At 47.3% G+C, this 17,647-nt stretch overlaps 1 protein-coding gene across 1 annotated transcript in view; it reads right to left on the bottom strand.

Annotated features, from left to right (window-relative positions):
• LOC145358389 (prostaglandin G/H synthase 1-like) overlaps positions 1-17,647 on the bottom strand; it is a 107,995-nt gene that overhangs the window by 5,261 nt on the left and 85,087 nt on the right. The window contains exons 8-10 of the mRNA XM_080212418.1: positions 15,264-15,510; positions 13,819-14,105; positions 10,879-11,026 (exon numbers count right to left, since the gene is read on the bottom strand). Coding sequence (XP_080068544.1) covers positions 10,879-11,026; positions 13,819-14,105; positions 15,264-15,510 — 682 coding nt within the window. The remainder of the gene's footprint in view (positions 1-10,878; positions 11,027-13,818; positions 14,106-15,263; positions 15,511-17,647) is intronic.

Raw genomic sequence — 17,647 nt, 5'->3', positions numbered from 1 at the left:
GGTGAATGGAGAGTTCTGGCATCAGACAGAGCATATAAAGCACAGACAGTTTAGAGATTACTGATTAGAATGCGAATCTTTACACCTAACCTGCTGTTCAAGACCTGAAGTGGCTGACAATGTGAGTGGAGGGAGCACTGATCACAGGTTAAAGAGATGTGTGTTGTCTCCAGACAGTACAGTAAGTGAGGTTTTGCAAACCCAGGCAAGTCACGGGGGTTACAGATAGTGCGACATGAACCCAAGATCCCTGTTGAGACCGTCCTCATGTGTGCGGAACTTGGCTATCAGTCTCTGTTCAGCGACTCTGCACTGTCGTGTGTCGTGAAGGCCGCCTTGGAGAATGCTTACCCGAAGGTCAGAGGCTGAATGCCCGTGACCACTGAAGTGTTCGCCAACAGGAAGGGAACAGTCTTGCCTGGTGACTGTCGAGCGACACACGACAGCGCAGAGTCGCTGAACAGAGACTGATAGCCAAGTTCCGCACACATGAGGACGGTCTCAACAGGGATCTTGGGTTCATGTCGCACTATCTGTAACCCCCGTGACTTGCCTGGGTTTGCAAAACCTCACTTACTGGACTGTCTGGAGACAATACACATCTCTTTAAACTGTGATCAGTGCTCCTTCCACTCACATTGTCAGCCACTTCAGGTCTTGAACAGCAGGTTAGGTGTAAAGATTCGCATTCTAATCAGTAATCTCTAAACTGTCTGTGCTTTATGTGCTCTGTCTGAGGCCAGAACTCTCCATTCACCTGACGAAGAGGGTGTCCCTCGAAAGCTTGTGAGTATATTATCAAATAAATAGGTTGGACTAAAACCTGGTGTTGTCAGACTTTTTACTGTGTTTACGCCAGTCCAACGCCGGCATACCCACATCATATCTCATAGCAGACAGAGGGCAGTGGTAAATGGAAAATTTTCAGACTGGAGGCCAGTTACCAGCGGTGTCCCACTGGGAACAGTGCTGGATCCTCTGCTATTTGTGATTTTTATCAATGACTTGGAGGAGGGGGCTGAAAGGTGGGTCAGTAAATTTGCTGATGACACCAAGATTGGTGGAGTAGTGGATGAGGTGGAGGGCTCTTGCAGGCTGCAAAGAGACATTGATAGAATGCAAAGCTGGGCCGAAAAGTGGCAGATGGAGTTTAACCCTGATAAGTGCAATGTGATTCATTTTGGTAGGACAAATTTGAATGCGGATTATAGGGTCAATGGCAGGGTTCTGAGGAATGTGGAGGAACAGAGAGATCTTGGGGTTCGTATCCACAGATCTCTGAAGGTTGTCACTCAAGTGGATAGAGCCGTGAAGAAGGCCTATAGTGTGTTAGCTTTTATTAACAGGGGGTTTGAATTTAAGAGCTGTGGGGTTATGCTGCAACTGTACAGGACCTTGGTGAGACCACATTTGGAATATTGTGTGCAGTTCTGGTCACCTCACTGTAAGAAGGATATGGAAGCATTGGAGAGAGTGCAGAGGAGATTTACCAGGATGCTGCCTGGTTTGGAGGGTAGGTCTTATGAGGAAAGGTTGAGGGAGTTAGGGCTTTTCTCTTTAGAGAGGAGGAGGATGAGTGGTGACTTAATAGAGGTTTATTAGATGATGAGGGGGATAGATAGAGTGGACATTCAGAGGCTATTTCCTTGGGTGGACATAGCTGTTACTAGGGGACATAACTATAACGTTCGTGGTGGGAGATAAAGGAGGGATGTCCAAGGTAGGTTCTTTACTTAGAGAGTGGTTGGGGTGTGGAATGCACTGCCTGCTGTGATAGTGGAGTCGGACACTTTAGGAACTTTCAAGCAGTTATTGGATGGGCACATGGAGCACACCAGAATGATAGGGAGTGGGATAGCTTGATCTTGGGTTTGGACAAAGCTCGGCACAACATTGAGGGCCAAAGGGCCTGTACTGTGCTGTACTGTTCTATGTCCTATGTAATGTTTTGAGTCTGTATGACTCTTCTTTGGAACTGAAGAGGGGCTTTTGAGTTTTATGCAGCATTTTATTTTTATTCCAATAAAGAATGAAGAATTCATTAAGTGTTGGCCTCATGCTATTATCACTGAACTATTCATCCAGAAACTCAACTAATGTTCTGGGGACCCGGGTTTGAATCCTGCCATGGCAGACGGTGGAATTCAAAATCAATAAAACAAAACTGGAATTGAGAATCTACTGATGATCATGAAACCATTGGCCAATTGTCAGAAAACCCCATCTGGTTCACTAATGCCCTTTAGGAAAGGAAATCTGCCGTCCTCACATGGTCTGGCCTATATGTGACTCCAGCAATATGACTGACTGTCAGTTGCTCTTGGGCAACTCGGGATGGGCAATAAATGCTGGACAGCCAGTGACACCCATGTTCCACGAATGAACCAAAAGAATTGTAGTGCATTTGTTCCAGTAATTACTTCCCTGTCACTTTCCTTTTGTTCTTCAATCTCAATGGATTTTGATCATTTCTGTTCAAAGCAGGCTTATACAATGTGACCACAGAAACATACATGCGTAGGAACTCAAAGCAGGAGCAGGACATTTGGCCCTTTGAGCCTGCTGTGCCATTCATTTTGATAATGGTTGACCATTGAATTGAATATCCTGATCCCCCCTTCCCCCCATATTCCTTGATCCCTTTAGCCCCTAAAGCTATACCTAATTTCTTCTTGAAATCAGAAATGTTTTGGCTTCAACTATTTTCTGTGATAGTGAAGTCCACACATTAACCACCCTCTGGGTGGAGAATTTTCTCCTCAACTCAGTACTAATAGGTTTACCCGTTATCCTCAAACTAAGACCCCTAGTTCTGGATTCCCCACCATCAGGAACATTCTTTCTGAATCTACCCTGTTAGAATTTTATAAGTTTCTATGAGATCCCCTCTCACCCTTCTAAACTCCAGTGAATATAATCCTAACCGACTGAGACTCTTCTTATAAGACAGACCTGCCATCCCAGGAATCAGTCTGGTAAACCTTCGGTGCATTCCCTCTATAGCAAGGACATCCTTCCTCAGATAGGGACACCAAAACTGCACACAATACTCTAGATGTGGCCTCATCAGTTGCCATACTCTGAGTAAAAGCACCATTTGGTATCCATTCCAGTGCTCCAGTTTCCTCCCACATCTGAAAGATGTGCTGGTTAGGTACATTGACCCGAAGAGGCACCAGAATGTGGCGACTAGGCGAATTTCACAGTAACTTCATTGCGGTGTTAAGCCTTACTTGTGGTTAATAAATAAACTTAAAGCGGGAAATTGGCAACCGTGGCAACAAATTTAACCCGCAATTTAAATTACCATTGACTTCAATCAGTATAAAACAGGATTGGATGGCTTGTCAGAAGGATAAATTGGAGAATGTAGCCCAGGCTATTAGAGGGTCAGAGTGAATTTCATTGCTACCTCGTCACTTACTAAAGCAACAACCAATCAGCTTGATAAATATCAGCTACTTCTCCAGTCACTGAAATAAAAATAATACAGATGAAAACTCCAAGCCAAACATTAAACGCAACTGGCTCCAAAAGTGGATGCGAACAAAAGCCTGGATTTCCCACTTGAGCCATACTGGCTGTCACTTGTAACAAGGGTACAATTTGGCAGAAGGCTTCTTGGAGCTGTTTGGAACGCTCCCTGTCCAATTCTGGGTGCTTTCCCATACGGGTGATGGAAATCACACCCCACTGAACAAGAGCAGACACACTTCAACATTATGCAAATGATTGAAGCACGTTAGTTACTCTGTGGGAAGGCAAGAGTAGATTTGAAGCCAGATTTCCTTTCAGTGAAGCACTGTCAACTTTCCAACTCTGAGACGTGCATGATCCTACAAGTTATTTCATAGTGTTGACTGAAAAGTGTGGATTTCAATACCCACCTCAGGACACGTTAACTGTGTACTTGTTTTGATTAAAGAAAAACACTGAGAGCAACTAATAACCGGATCTATTTACTATTTTAAAGAGAACTGCCTACCACTTTGGTGTTATGGGCAAAATCTCACCAGTTTAGTCTGGGCCCAATTTTAGACCGGGAACCCCAATCCCTGGTTTTCCCCAGCAAACCAATTAGCTGCCTGCCTCTGGGTTCCCCAACCAATCAGGGAAGATGAATGGGAAGACGCCGGCAATGCAGGATCGCTGTTTGAAGGGATTCCAGTTGGATTCGCAATGTAAGCGGTTCTTGGAGGGCAAAACCACTGTGAGAGAGGACAGAGTTGCTTCATGCATGCCAGGCCCAGAGAAAGCTTCCTCACTCGCACACACCCATCCCTGGGGGGCCATGATTCAACCAGTGAGGAAGTGGAGAGAAATACTCAACAGAAAACAGTCAAGCAGGCGTGGGTTAGATAAAGGCACAGGCACAGTGGCACAGTGGTTAGCACTGCTGCCTCATAGTGCCAGGGATCCGGGTTCAATTCCCGGCTTGGATCACTGTGGGGTTTGCACATTTTCCCCGTGTCTGTGTGGGTTTCCTTCAGGTGCTCTAGTTTCTTCCCACAGTCCAAAGATGTGCGGGTTAAGAGAATTGGCCATGCTTGGGCGGAGAGGTGGCAGATGGAGTTTAATTCGAACAAATGTGAGGTAATGCACTTTGGAAGGTCTAATACAGATAAAATATACAGTAAATGGCAGAACCCTTAAGAGCATTTATAGGCAAAGAGATCTGGGTATACAGGTACACAGGTCACTGAAAGTGGCATTGCGGGTGGAGAAGGTAGTCAAGAAGGCATACAGTACGCTTGCCTTCATGGGCCGGGGTACTGAGTTTAAAAATTGGCAAGTCATGTTGCAGCTTTATAGAACCTTAGCTAGGCCGCACTTGGAATACAGCGTTCAATTGTGGTCACCACACCACCAGAAGAATGTGGAGGCTTTGGAGAGGGTACAGAGAATATTTACCAGTTTGTTACCTGGTATGGAGGGCATTAGCTATGAGGAGAGGCTGGAGAAACTTGGATTGTTCTCACTGGAGCAACGGAGGTTGAGGGGAGACCTGATAGAAGTTTACAAGATTATGAGAGACTAGGACAGAGTGGATAGTCAGAAGCTTTTTCCCAGGGTAGAAGAGCCAATTACTAGGAGGCATAGGTTTAAGGGGCAAGGTTTAAAGGAGATGGATGAGGCAGATTTTTTTTTTTACAGAGAGTAGTGGGTGCCTGGAACTCATTGCCATGGAAGCAGATATGGGAGTGACTTTTAAGGGGTGTCTTGACAAGTACATGAATAGGATGGGAGTAGAGAGATATGGTCCGTGGAAGGGTAGGGGGTTTTGGTTGAGTCGGGCAGTATGGTCAGTGCAGGCTTGGAGGGCCGAAGGGCCTGTTCCTGTGCTGTAATTTTCTTTGTTCTTTGTTCAATTGCCCCTTCTGTCAGGGGGACTGGCAAGAATAAATACATGAGGTTATGGGGAAAGGGCCTGGGTGGGATTGTGGTCGGTGCAGACTTGATGAGCCAAATGGCCTCCTTCTGCACTGTAGGGATTTTATGATTCTATGAGTAGGCCAATCAGCCCTTCAAGCCTGCTCCGCCATTCATTTCATCAAATTTGATGTCCGACTCCCTTGATCTGTTTAGCCCCAAGAGCCATATCTAATTTCTTCGTGTTACTGAGGAGGCGGTGTCATGGTATTTATTTATTAGTCACAAGTCGGCTTAGATTAACACTGCAATGAAGTTACTGTGAAAATCCCCTAGTCGCCACACTCCGGGGCCTGTTCGGGTACACCGAGGGAGAATTTAGCATGGCCAATGCACTTAACCAGCACATTTTTCGGACTACGGGAGGAAACCCATGCAGACAAGGGGAGAATGTGTAAACTCTGCACAGACAGTGACCCAAGCCGGGAACTGAACCTGTGTCCATGGCGCTGTGAGGCAACAGTGCTAACTACTGTGCTTGCCTCTGTTTTCTAAACCACATCTGCTTGACTGTTCTCTGTGCTATCGTGTTGCCCCATTGTCACTGGACTAGCAATCCAGAGAACCAGGGTTGTGCTCTGGGGACCTGGGTTTGAATCCCACCATGGTACGTGGTGGAATTTGAATTCAGTTTAAATCTGGTATTAAAAAAAGCCTAACAATGACTGTGAAGTGATTGTCAAAAAAACCCATCTGGTTCACTAATGTCCTTTAGGGAATGAAACCTGCTGTCCTTAGCTGGCCTACATGTGACTCCAGAGCCACAACAATGTGGTTGATGCTTAAATGCCCTTTGAAATGGCCAAGGAAGCCACTGAGTTCAAGAGGAATTAGGGATGGGCAATAAATGCTGGCCCAGCTAGTGACACCCATGTCCCCGGATTTGATATCAGGAAAGGTTTGTAGCCTTCATGAGGATTGGCTCGGTGAATGTCCTGGGACTCTCTCATCTCCCTAGCACTCCTCTGATCGATACACCGTACTGTCACACACATTCCTTATCATACCCTCCCCCTTAAACCTCAACTTCAGCAGACTCAGACTCATCCTTATTTTCTTGCCCTCACACTCCTTTATCCTCACAATCACCGTCCTCCAGCATCTGTCCTCCGTCGTCAGCTATCAGCTCACTTCACTTTAAAGACCCTCCTATGTTTCTGCAGGTTCTCCAACAGGCAATAAGTTGAGATGATACTTCAGGGAAATCCAAAGCACTTTTGCAAAATGTTTCACCGAGACTTTATTTCCAAACAAACCCGTGAGTTTTGATGAAAGGAACTGCTCCCCTCAGTATCAGTCTGTCTGACCTTGGACTTGTTAGTTTCATCTTTGATGCTGCTCACATTATGTCAGTTTCACTGAACAATGATTTCCCACAAATGCACTCATTTAAGCCACACAAGTGCAAGGTAATGACTACATCCAACAGGCAAAAACTAAAACCATCTCCCCTTGATGGCATTACCGTTGCTGAATCCTCCGCTATCAGCATCCCTGGGATTGTTATTGATGAGAAACTGAACTAGCCATATAAATACTATGGCTAAAATAGCATGCCAGAAGCTGGGAATTCTGTGGAGGGTAATACACTTCCAGACTCCCCAAAGCCAGTCCACCATCTACAAGGCACAAATCAGGAATGTGATGAAATACTCGCCAATTACCTAGATGAGTGCAGCTCCTCAAAAATGCAAGAAGCTTAACACCATCCAGGATAAAAAAGCCCATATGATTTGCATGTCATCCACCACCTTCAACATTCACTCTCTCCGTCACTGACTCACAGTAACAGCAGTGTGTACCATCCACAAGATGCACTGAAGCAATTCACCAAGTCTCCTTCAACAACACCTTCCAAACCTGCAAACTCTACCATCTACTAGATGGAGAAGGGCAGCAGACACATGGGAACACCATCACCTGGGATTTCCCCTCCAAACCACTCACCGTCCTGAGTGGAAATATATTGCTGTCCCTTCACTGTCACTGGGTCAAAATCCTGGAATTCCCTCCCTAAAGAGTACTGTGGGTGTACCTACACCTCAGGGACTGCAGCGGTTCAAGAAGGCAGCTCACCACCACCTTCTCAAGAGCAAGTAGGTATGGGCAATAAATGCTGGCCTAGCCAGCAACGTCCACATACCATTAATAAGTAAATGTATAAAAGCCCATCTCCTCTAACCTGTCAAGTTGTGGACACAGTGTGGGATCCGAGTTTGAATCCCACCCTGGCAGATGGTGACATTTGAATTCAATAAAAATCTGGAATTAAAAATCTAATGATGACCATGAAATCATTGTCGAAAAAACCCCCCAGCTGTCCTTTAATGAAGGAAATCTGCCATCATTACTTGCCCTGGCCTACGTCTGACTTCATCTTCATGTCCCATCACTGTGGGTTTCCCGCTGTTTGCACTTTTGGCCACCTGATGTGAGCTCACCCTTGGCAGAACCGGACAATCCCACCAGTGGGAATAGCCGGAAAAGCCCGGCCTATGTATCACGTTAGTAGAACTGTTTTGAAAAAGGCGTTGATAACGCAAGGAATTTGTTTTATAGTAGGACTTCTGCACGAACCACATTTCATTCAGAGAATTGATAGGAGAGTACTGGATGATGCCACTGATTCTCCTCAGGCCTGTGCTACGGGCTGTACAAACACTTTGACCACTTTCTTTGTGGATCACTGCCCAAAGATTGGTATCAAAGTTTTTCACCAAGTATGTCTAGAAAACCGGGGAGCAACAAAGACTGGAGTGGGCTACTTTAGCTTCACATTCTAAATTAATACAGAACAGACACCATCAAGCAAGGAACACCGGAGTATAATGGGACAATGCTGGTTCAGGGTCGGAAACAAGACTGGCCCTGATATTCATTAAGGGATGTAAGTGTTTACATACGACAAAGCCAGAGGTCAGAGTTTACCAGATGCTCTGCAGGATTTAATCATGGTTTACATTTTTCTTTCAGTAGGTTTCCTGTCTGAGCGCTCGGCTATCGACTGGGTGGGAAAGCAGCCAACAGCGGACGCTGGAAGAGTGGGGATTGGTGGATGTCAGGATGGTGTTAGGGATTGCACGGGTGATAGTGGGGAAGTGATGGGGGCAGGAGATTCTGGGAGGTGCGGCGGGGGGGAGACTGAGATATTGCAGGAGGTGTGGGGGGGGGAGATTGGGAGATTGCAGGAGGTGTGGTGGGGGGGAGATTGGGAGATTGCAGGAGGTGTGGGGGGGTGGAGATTGGGAGATTGCAGGAGGTGTGGGGGGGGGAGAGATTGAGATACTGCAGGAGGTGTTGGGGGGGGGGGAGATTGAGAGATTGCAGGAGGTGTGGGGGGGGGAGAGATTGGGAGATTGCAGGAGGTGTGGGGGGGGGAGATTGGGAGATTGCAGGAGGTGTGGGGGGGGAGATTGGGAGATTGCAGGAGGTGTGGGGGGGGAGATTGCAGGAGGTGTTGGGGGGGGAGATTGGGAGATTGCAGGAGGTGTGGGGGGGGGGAGATTGGGAGATTGCAGGAGGTGTGGGGGGGGGAGATTGCAGGAGGTGTTGGGGGGGGGAGATTGGGAGATTGCAGGAGGTGTGGGGGGGGGGAGATTGCAGGAGGTGTGGGGGGGGGGGGAGATTGGGAGATTGCAGGAGGTGTGGGGGGGGGAGATTGCAGGAGGTGTGGGGGGGGGAGATTGGGAGATTGCAGGAGGTGTGGGGGGGGGAGATTGGGAGATTGCAGGGGGTCGGGGGGGGGGAGATTGCAGGAGGTGTGGGGGGGAGATTGCAGGAGGTGTGGGGGGGAGATTGCAGGAGGTGTGGGGGGGAGATTGCAGGAGGTGTGGGGGGGAGATTGCAGGAGGTGTGGGGGGGAGATTGCAGGAGGTGTGGGGGGGAGATTGCAGGAGGTGTGGGGGGGGGGAGATTGGGAGATTGCAGGGGGTCGGGGGGGGGGAGATTGCAGGAGGTGTGGGGGGGGAGATTGCAGGAGGTGTGGGGGGGGGGAGATTGCAGGAGGTGTGGGGGGGGGAGATTGCAGGAGGTGTGGGGGGGGGGAGATTGCAGGAGGTGTGGGGGGGGGAGATTGGGAGATTGCAGGAGGTGTGGGGGGGGGGAGATTGGGAGATTGCAGGGGATGAAGGGGAGATTGCAGGAGATGGGGGGGTGCGAAATTGGGTGGGGGTAGATTTGGATATTGCAGGAGGTGTGGGGTGAGGGGGAGATTGGGAGATTGCAGGGGGTCGGGGGGGGGGGAGATTGGGAGATTGTAGAGGTGGGGGGAGGAGATTGGGAGATTGCAGGAGATGAAGGGGAGATTGGGATATTGCAGGACGTGGGGGCAGGTTGGGAGATTGCGGGGGGGGGTGGGGGTAGATTTGGATATTGCTGGAGGTGTGGGGTGAGGGAGAGATTGGGAGATTGCAGGGGAGCAGTAAGAGACTAGGGAAGTTGTTAAAGATAAAGGGATGGCAATGGGAATTCACAAACGGTTATGGATGGGGGTTAGTTTGTTGTGCTTAGAGGAAACATTCCTCATCTCCTGACACACAAGCTGGCCCTTCTTGCCTCCTTTTATCCCTAGGAAACCTGGCTGATAAAAAAAAATTACAAACATGCTAAAATGGAGCCTCCTCCAAATCAGTGACCAAACTGCCCGCCTGCGAGTGGATGTGTCAGTCACCTGGAACCTTATCCCCACCTCAACTCTGACCCCTCTTACTGAAACCAAAAGTAGGCAAGTAGGCAGCAGGTTGGAAATACTTTACTTCTGACTCAATCCAGACCTATCCACTCTTGATGGATAAAATTCCTCTCTTTATGTCTATTGCCCAATTCGCCAGAAAATATTGGGCTGGATTTTCCAACATCAGGCCCCAAGTGATGGTCACAAGCCCCAATCTTCCTGGTGGGAGCTTCCTCGTTGGTGGCCTCCATGCTTGCTGTTTGGCTCCTGAGGTGGTAGGCCCAATCAGAGGGCCTGCAGTGTGCTAAGGCCGGAAGCCCCACTGGGAGTTGCTGAGGTAGGCAGACGAGAGTGAGGGCGCCTCAACATGGAGTCACCTTCAGTTGCCTGTCTAGAAGCTAACAAGTAAAGAGGCCCAAAGCTGATAAGGTCATCCAGTTGGAGGGAAAATCCTCCACAGTGCTACTGATGGATGCATTGTGGCCTTTTATCTTGGTGGGCATGGAGCCTCCAATCGCCACCCCCAGAACGCTGCTACCTTGACTGAGCTGGCAGCCTCCTTCACGGTGGGAGGGGCCACTCCTTTGGCCTCAGAATGGTCCTAAGAGGGCCTTTATCGGACAATTGCTCACCAACATTGAGCGGGCAACTGACACATTTCCCAGTCTGCCCCAGGAAAGCCCCCTTGAGGCTCCCACCATCCCGCCCCCCCACAGCCAGGGGGTTAGGAACATCTGCATCTTACCAATTCCACACCTCATTCTCTGGATCCTTACCTGTTAGCTCCTGGAAGGATTTATACGGCGTTAGACCAAACCACTTCCGGTACTGATTAAACGGCTGTAGCCTTAAGTGTCTCCCGTGTTCAATGGCACCAATTGCCACGTGAAGAACATTCCTGTGGATATTTTTCCCTCCGCCAATCTGTAATAACAATATTAGCCATTTGTAAATGAATCCATGCTTGTTTTTGGCATTATTTAGATAGCTTATTCAATTCTTACACATTGACAATTTAGTAATGAACAATTGTACCTTGAGCTGGTCCCCTTGATGGGGGCTGGGGGGGTGGGAGTGGTGTTGGTGGGATCATGCTGCACAGCTATTCCACAAATGTATTCCTATTTTCTCTTTAGGTGTGTTACAGAGGTGCTGTAGAGATTACACTAATATTTAGGTCTTCTTATCAGGTAAATACAGTGAGGCGAATTTCCCTATTCCGCCCGCCATGGGAATCGGAACAGGGTAAAAAGTCTGACAACACCAGGTTTTAGTCCAACCTATTTATTTGATAATATACTCGCAAGCTTTCGAGGGGTTACCCTCTTCGTCAGGTGAATGGAGAGTTCTGGCCTCAGACAGAGCATATAAAGCACAGACAGTTTAGAGACAGGGACAGACCATGGAAAGGTCTGTTGACCTTGGGCGGGTTTCCCGGTTTCGGGGGGCTGGAAAATTCCGCCCAGTCTTTACTTTGGCAAATAGTTATTGACCGTTTCGTCATCCGCTTTCTAAAATTTTCTTTTGGTGAAATAAAAGGTGCAGACACCCTTGTTCTGACCCCAAGCAGAAAAAGAAATAAAACGTGGGTGAAGTTATCCGCACACAGAGTCTGCCAAGTTTCCAAAATTAAAAAAACAAAAGGTCTGACATGTTTCAACTGCTACCATAATGTGCTTGTTAAGAAGGCTTATGTAATATTTGTCTTTATTATCCAAGATGTGGGTATGCCGGCGTTGGACTGGCGTAAACACAGTAAAAAGTCTGACAACACCAGGTTTTAGTCCAACCTATTTATTTGATAATATACTCACAAGCTTTCGAGGGGACTGCCTCTTCGTCAGGTGAATGGCGAACCTGACGAACATTCACCTGACGAAGAGGCAGTCCCCTTGAAAGCTTGTGAGTATATTATCAAATAAATAGGTTGGACTAAAACCTGGTGTTGTCAGACTTTTTCCTTTATTATCCAAGGCAGAGAATGTAAGTACAGGGAGGTTATGGTGTAGCTTTATAAAACACTTGTTAGGCCACAGCTAGAGTACTGTGTGTCGTTCTGATGGCCACACTATAGGAAGGCTGTGACTGCACTGGGAAGGGTGCAAGTGAGATGCACACCTGGGCTGGAGCATTTCAGCTATCAAGAGAGGCTGGTTAGGTTGGAGTTGTTTACCTTAGAGCACAGAAGGCTGCGGAGAGACCTGTTGGAGGTGTACAAAATTATGAGGAGCATAGATAGAGTGGATAGGAAGGAACTTTTCCCCTTAGTAGAGGGCTCAATAGCCAGATTTGAGGCAAGGGTCAAGAGATTTAGAGGGAGCTTGAGGAAAAACTTTTTCCACCCAGAGGGTGGTGGGAATCTGGAACTCACTGCCTGAAAGGGTGGTAGGGGTGGGAACACTCACAGCATTTAAGAAGCATTTAGATGAGCACTTGAAATGCTGCAGCATACAAGGCTACGGACCAAGTGCTAGAAAATGGAATTAGAACAAACAGGTGTTAGATTTTTGGTGCAGACTCCATGGGTTAAAGGGCCTCTCTTTGTGCTGTAAAACATAATGATTCTATGACAATGTGGATAAGACGAACTAATGAAAGAAGATGGGCATGTTTTTGAATCTGATCAAACTGAGGGTTTTTGGATAAGGTGAGCCTTGTTGACAGCACATTGAAAAACATACATGATTGTTCTGTCAACATTGAACGGGTAAACTACAGTTATCCATTTGCTCTGTTTTCAGTGTAAAACCTAATTTAATTGAATGAAATGGTTGAAAATGTTGTGTTGCTCTGGATTGAAGCATTGCGGCTATCCCAACAGAAATGTGTATAGAATCTTGCAGTTTTGTGATTAAATTGTGCATGGCTCTTTGGAACAGATTACTGTGTTCTCATAATGCTGCATATCTTTAACTCTCTCATGGTGACAATTTTAATGATTGATTTCCATTTAATTGCCTAATATCGCGTACAATGACACCCCAATATCCAAGTAGCATTGGTGAAGATATGTTGGGACTCAGTTCTGCAATACTTTCCCATCTTTGCAGCATTAAATGGAGAGTCATGCATACTATAATTAGCAGGAGGGAATCTTATCGCCGTTCAGGCCAGCGAGAGTTTCCCAGCCCAGCACTGAATGGAGATTTGGCTGGTTGCCAAATTCTCCAAAGTAAGAAGTCTCACATCAGCAGGTTAAAGTCCAACAGGTTTATTTGGTAGCACGAGCCACTAACGTTCAGAGTGCTGCTCCTTCGTCCTGATGAAGGGGCAGTGCTCCGAAAGTTCGTGCTACCAAATAAACCTGTTGGATTTTAACCTGGTGTTGTGAGACTTCTTACTGTGCCTACCCCAGTCCAACACCGGCATCTCCACATCAAATTCTCTGAACTCACTGCAGCAGGAGCATGGTGTGAACGGCAGGTAAGATTGCGCCCATAATGTTTCAGCCTCTGTGTTAAATACTTTGTGTTCACCTGCACGATCACAGTATAAATCGGGGTGAACTTTACCGTCCTGCCTGCCACGGGAGTCGGAGCTGGTGAGGGGGGGGCGCGGGGGGGGGACCATGGAAAGGTCTGCCGAGCTTGGGCGGGATTTCCCGGTTTCGGGATGAGCGCGGTTGGAAAATCCCACCCATCCAGCGCACAATACCAGCATATCAAGCGCTTTCAGGTTTTAAATAGTTAAAATTAAAAAGACAATTTTTTTTTTACCCGGCCCGCTCTCTGTTTCGAAAATGCTTCAACTAAAGCTTCCGTTCCGAAATTCAAGAGGATATCTGTATTGAAAAGAAATTCTTCATAAGAGAACTCCTGGTCTTTTATGTTGAAGCTATCGGGCATTAGTGCGTGCCAGTGATAGAGGTGGTTGAACTCCACTGCAATCCGGTTTCGATACTGAAAGTGCTCGCTGAACAGAAGTTCGGGATTAAAAGTCATCTTGAAATTGTAGCCACTCAGGTGCTGCACATAGTCCTCAATAACGATTTTGATCGTTTCCCCTGAGAGAGCAGGAAATGTACAAGATTAAAATCAGAATTTTACTTAGTCAGGTTCCACATACTCCAGACTGAGACTTCTCATTTATTAGGTTAACAATTCGTTACACTTCAATAGCACGGGGCTCAGTTGGCTTTCTAATTTGACGCTTTTGAGTTTTCCGTTTTGCAGTCAAATCGATATAACACATTGGAACTCATCTCTCTTCACTGAATTGCCATCACAGAATTGTTCCAGTAGAGACGGAGTCCATTTGGACCATTGGGGTGAGATTTTTCTGGCTGGAAAATACCTCCGAGGGTCAATGGACCTTTACATAGTCTGTGTCCTGCCCAGTACGATTCCCTTGGGCAAATTGCGCCGCTTGTGTCTGCACTGGCCTAGCTTTACTGGATTAGATCTCTTGTTCCAGTGTCTGACACATTATAATCCACATTTCTGATTTAAAGTTCTCATCCGCTTACCGAGGTCACAACCTTCTCTATCTCTGTAGCTCCCTCCGGCCCTGCAACATCCCGTACATTCTCTGATCCTATGACCATGGTCTGTTGTGGATTGCCCCATCCTCCCTGCACCCCCCAGGTGCCTTCCCCATCTCATCCCCATACCCCGGAGTCCTCTCTCTATACCCCTACTCACCTCCACTGCATGACCCTCCCTCACCCCTCGCCCCCACCCCTTCGCCCTTATCTTGAGGGACCTTTTCTTTCACTGAGCTTTTTGCTACCCCTCCTACTATTCCGTTCTTGGGTTTGGTGTCTACTTGTTTGATTACAGCTCTGTGAAACACTTCTGGATGTTTTCCTGCGTTCAAGGGATGATGTAAATGTGATTGTTATTACTGGTTATTAACATTGTTCCCTCTGTTACCCTGTCCTTTAAATTATTTCTGAACACTAATCATTCGTGCCTTCACTGAGTGTGTTTGACTTTCTCTTATTAAATGGGCACAGCATTGTGGAACTGGATCTTGAAGTGTTCCTCTTGGGAGAAGGTCACAGTTGGGAAAATGCAATGTGCCACTCCACTGCGCCATTTCATTTGAAGGGGTCTGACGTGGATGGTGAGATCAGATGTGTCTCGAGAGTGAAAACAGGCAATGAAACATTGGTCAAAAGTCAGGGAAGAAAACCTTGTACAAAACAAAGGAAGATCCCCACCTATAAGTATGAGCCTGGTGGTTTGGAAAAGCTGCTCATCACTCCAGGTTGGATGCTCTTCCTTCAGGATATCGCAGACTCGGTTGTGCTCTCGAAGCCAGATGGTGGCGTACATCATCAGTCCAGGCACCAAACCAAATGTGTCGTGGCCAATGGCAAAGCGTTTTTCCTCTGGTAAAGTGCTGGGATAGTTCATTTTGATGGGTACATCCTTCACGGACGGAGGAAGAACTTCTCCTTTTATTACCTGAATGCAAACCAAACATTAATGAAACATTAAGGGTGGCATGGTTGTTGGCACTGCTACCTCACAGCATCAGGGACCCTGGTTCGATTCCAGCCTTGGGTAGCTGTCTGTGTTTCCTCCGGGTGCCCTGCTTTCTTCCCACAGTCCAAAGATGTGTGGGTTAGTGGCCTGGCCATGCTAACTTGACCCTGAGTGTCCCAAGATGCGTAGGTTAGATGGATTAGCCGTAAGAAATGTGTGGCATTAACGGGGTAGGGCTGAAGGGAGGCTCTAATATGACTGTCTGAGTGGAGTTTGCACATTCCACCCATGTCTGTGTGGGTTTCCTCCAGTGCAGACTTGATGGGCCGAATGGCCTCCTTGCACTGTAGGGATTCTATGATTTCTTAGTTTATTCCTTTACTTCACAGAGCAGGCTCGAGAGGCCTACTCCTGCCTCTGATTTGACTGTTCGTGCGTGCTTAAATTCTTTTCTAGCTTTTCAATGGGAAACTAAAAGCAAGAAAATAAAGCACACTTAATCAGCTATACCCACTCCTGAATGAGAAGATAATAAATCAAAGCAATTTTCATAAGAGATCGTAGTACAAAGAGATTGTGAAGGTTGTAGGGGCTGATAGAATAGCACTGCCTAGTGCACAGTCTGGTGTAAAGTCCAAGTATTGCGTCACCTTGAAGAAAAATTTGATGTTTTGAAGTGTTTTCAGTCAAAGTTTCCTCGTCTTAATGGAAATACTTGATATATTGTAACATTTGTTCAGGAATTCACAGGATAAAATGGTGTTGATGGGTTTATTGCTGAATCGCCACTTGATGTGTACAGTAATGCAGCACAACAGCAGTACAGTTCAACTTCTGACAGTCTATATTTCACCCCTTTTTGTTAATGGGGTTGTATATTGTAAGTAGACTCATCAACCTCACTGGATCAAATATTGATTCCCGTGTCTTGAGGTCATTGGTGCATGACGCATGATAGCCAGTTCTGGTACGACAGTGGTGCACTGGTTAGCTCTGTTGCCTCACAGCGTCAGGCACCCGGGTTCAATTCCGGCCTTGGGTCACTCTCTGTGTGGAGCTTGCATGTTCTCCCCGAGTCTGCCTGAGTTTCCTCCGGGTGCTCTCGTTCCCCCCCACAGTTAAAAGGTAAGGCAGATTAATGGGATAAATGTGTGGGGTTATGGGGACAGGGCAGGGAGTGGGTCTGGATCAGATGCTCTGTTGGAGAGTCGGTGCAGACTCGATGGGCCTAATGGCCTCCTTCTGCACTGTGGGGATTCTATGATGACAGGAGTTGGAAATGAACTCCTCTGATGCAGTGTGGGACATTTGCAAACATTAGCATCACACAAGTTGAGAGGTATTGATCGGGTGGATTCTCAGAGGCTTTTTCCCAGGGCTGAAATGGCTGCCGCAAGAGGACACAGGTTTAGGGTGCTGGGGAGTGGGTACAGAGGAGATGTCAGGGGTAAGCTTTTCGCTCAGAAGGTGGTGGGTGCGTGGAATCGGCTGCCGTCAGTGGTGGTGGAGGCAGATTCGATAGGGTCTTTTAAGAGACTTTTGGATAAGTACATGGGACTTAGTAAGATAGAGGGTTATAGATAAGCCTAGTAGGTAGGGACATGTTTGACGCAACTTGTGGGCCGAAGGGCCTGTTTGTGCTGTAGTTTTTCTATGTTCTAAGTCAATAACGACCATTTATTGATACTGGAATCAACATAATAATCTGTGGAATTGCTGACTCACTGCTTTAAAGGAAGGGTTTCAGAGGGTCACAGGGCAGACTAAAGGACCACTACTACCATCCACATGGTAAGTGATGCCAGGGTTGAAAAAGGAAACAAGGGAGAGGGGGTGATCTTGAGCCACTCATACCATCGCAGGATTGCCAGTGGGGGTTCACGATCCGGAAGTCGCTGATCTCGCAAGCAAGATCGGAATTTTGGATTGTCCCCGTCCCTTCCAATGACATCATCCCAGGGGCATGAACCTGGTACATACATTTCAATAAATATACAACCTCTTTGCCAGATAATGACCACACCACCCCCCCACACGCTCCCCCAAACCATCCCCCCACCTCCCTTGAGTTCCAACATTTTGGGGAGGGGTGAAAGGGGCCAAAGATTGCTGGGGG

Source organism: Carcharhinus amblyrhynchos, chromosome 25, assembly GCF_965287045.1.
Source record: "Carcharhinus amblyrhynchos chromosome 25, sCarAmb.v2.hapA, whole genome shotgun sequence".
In the NCBI taxonomy this organism is placed as follows: domain Eukaryota; kingdom Metazoa; phylum Chordata; class Chondrichthyes; order Carcharhiniformes; family Carcharhinidae; genus Carcharhinus; species Carcharhinus amblyrhynchos.
This window is presented reverse-complemented; position numbering and strand designations above follow the sequence as displayed.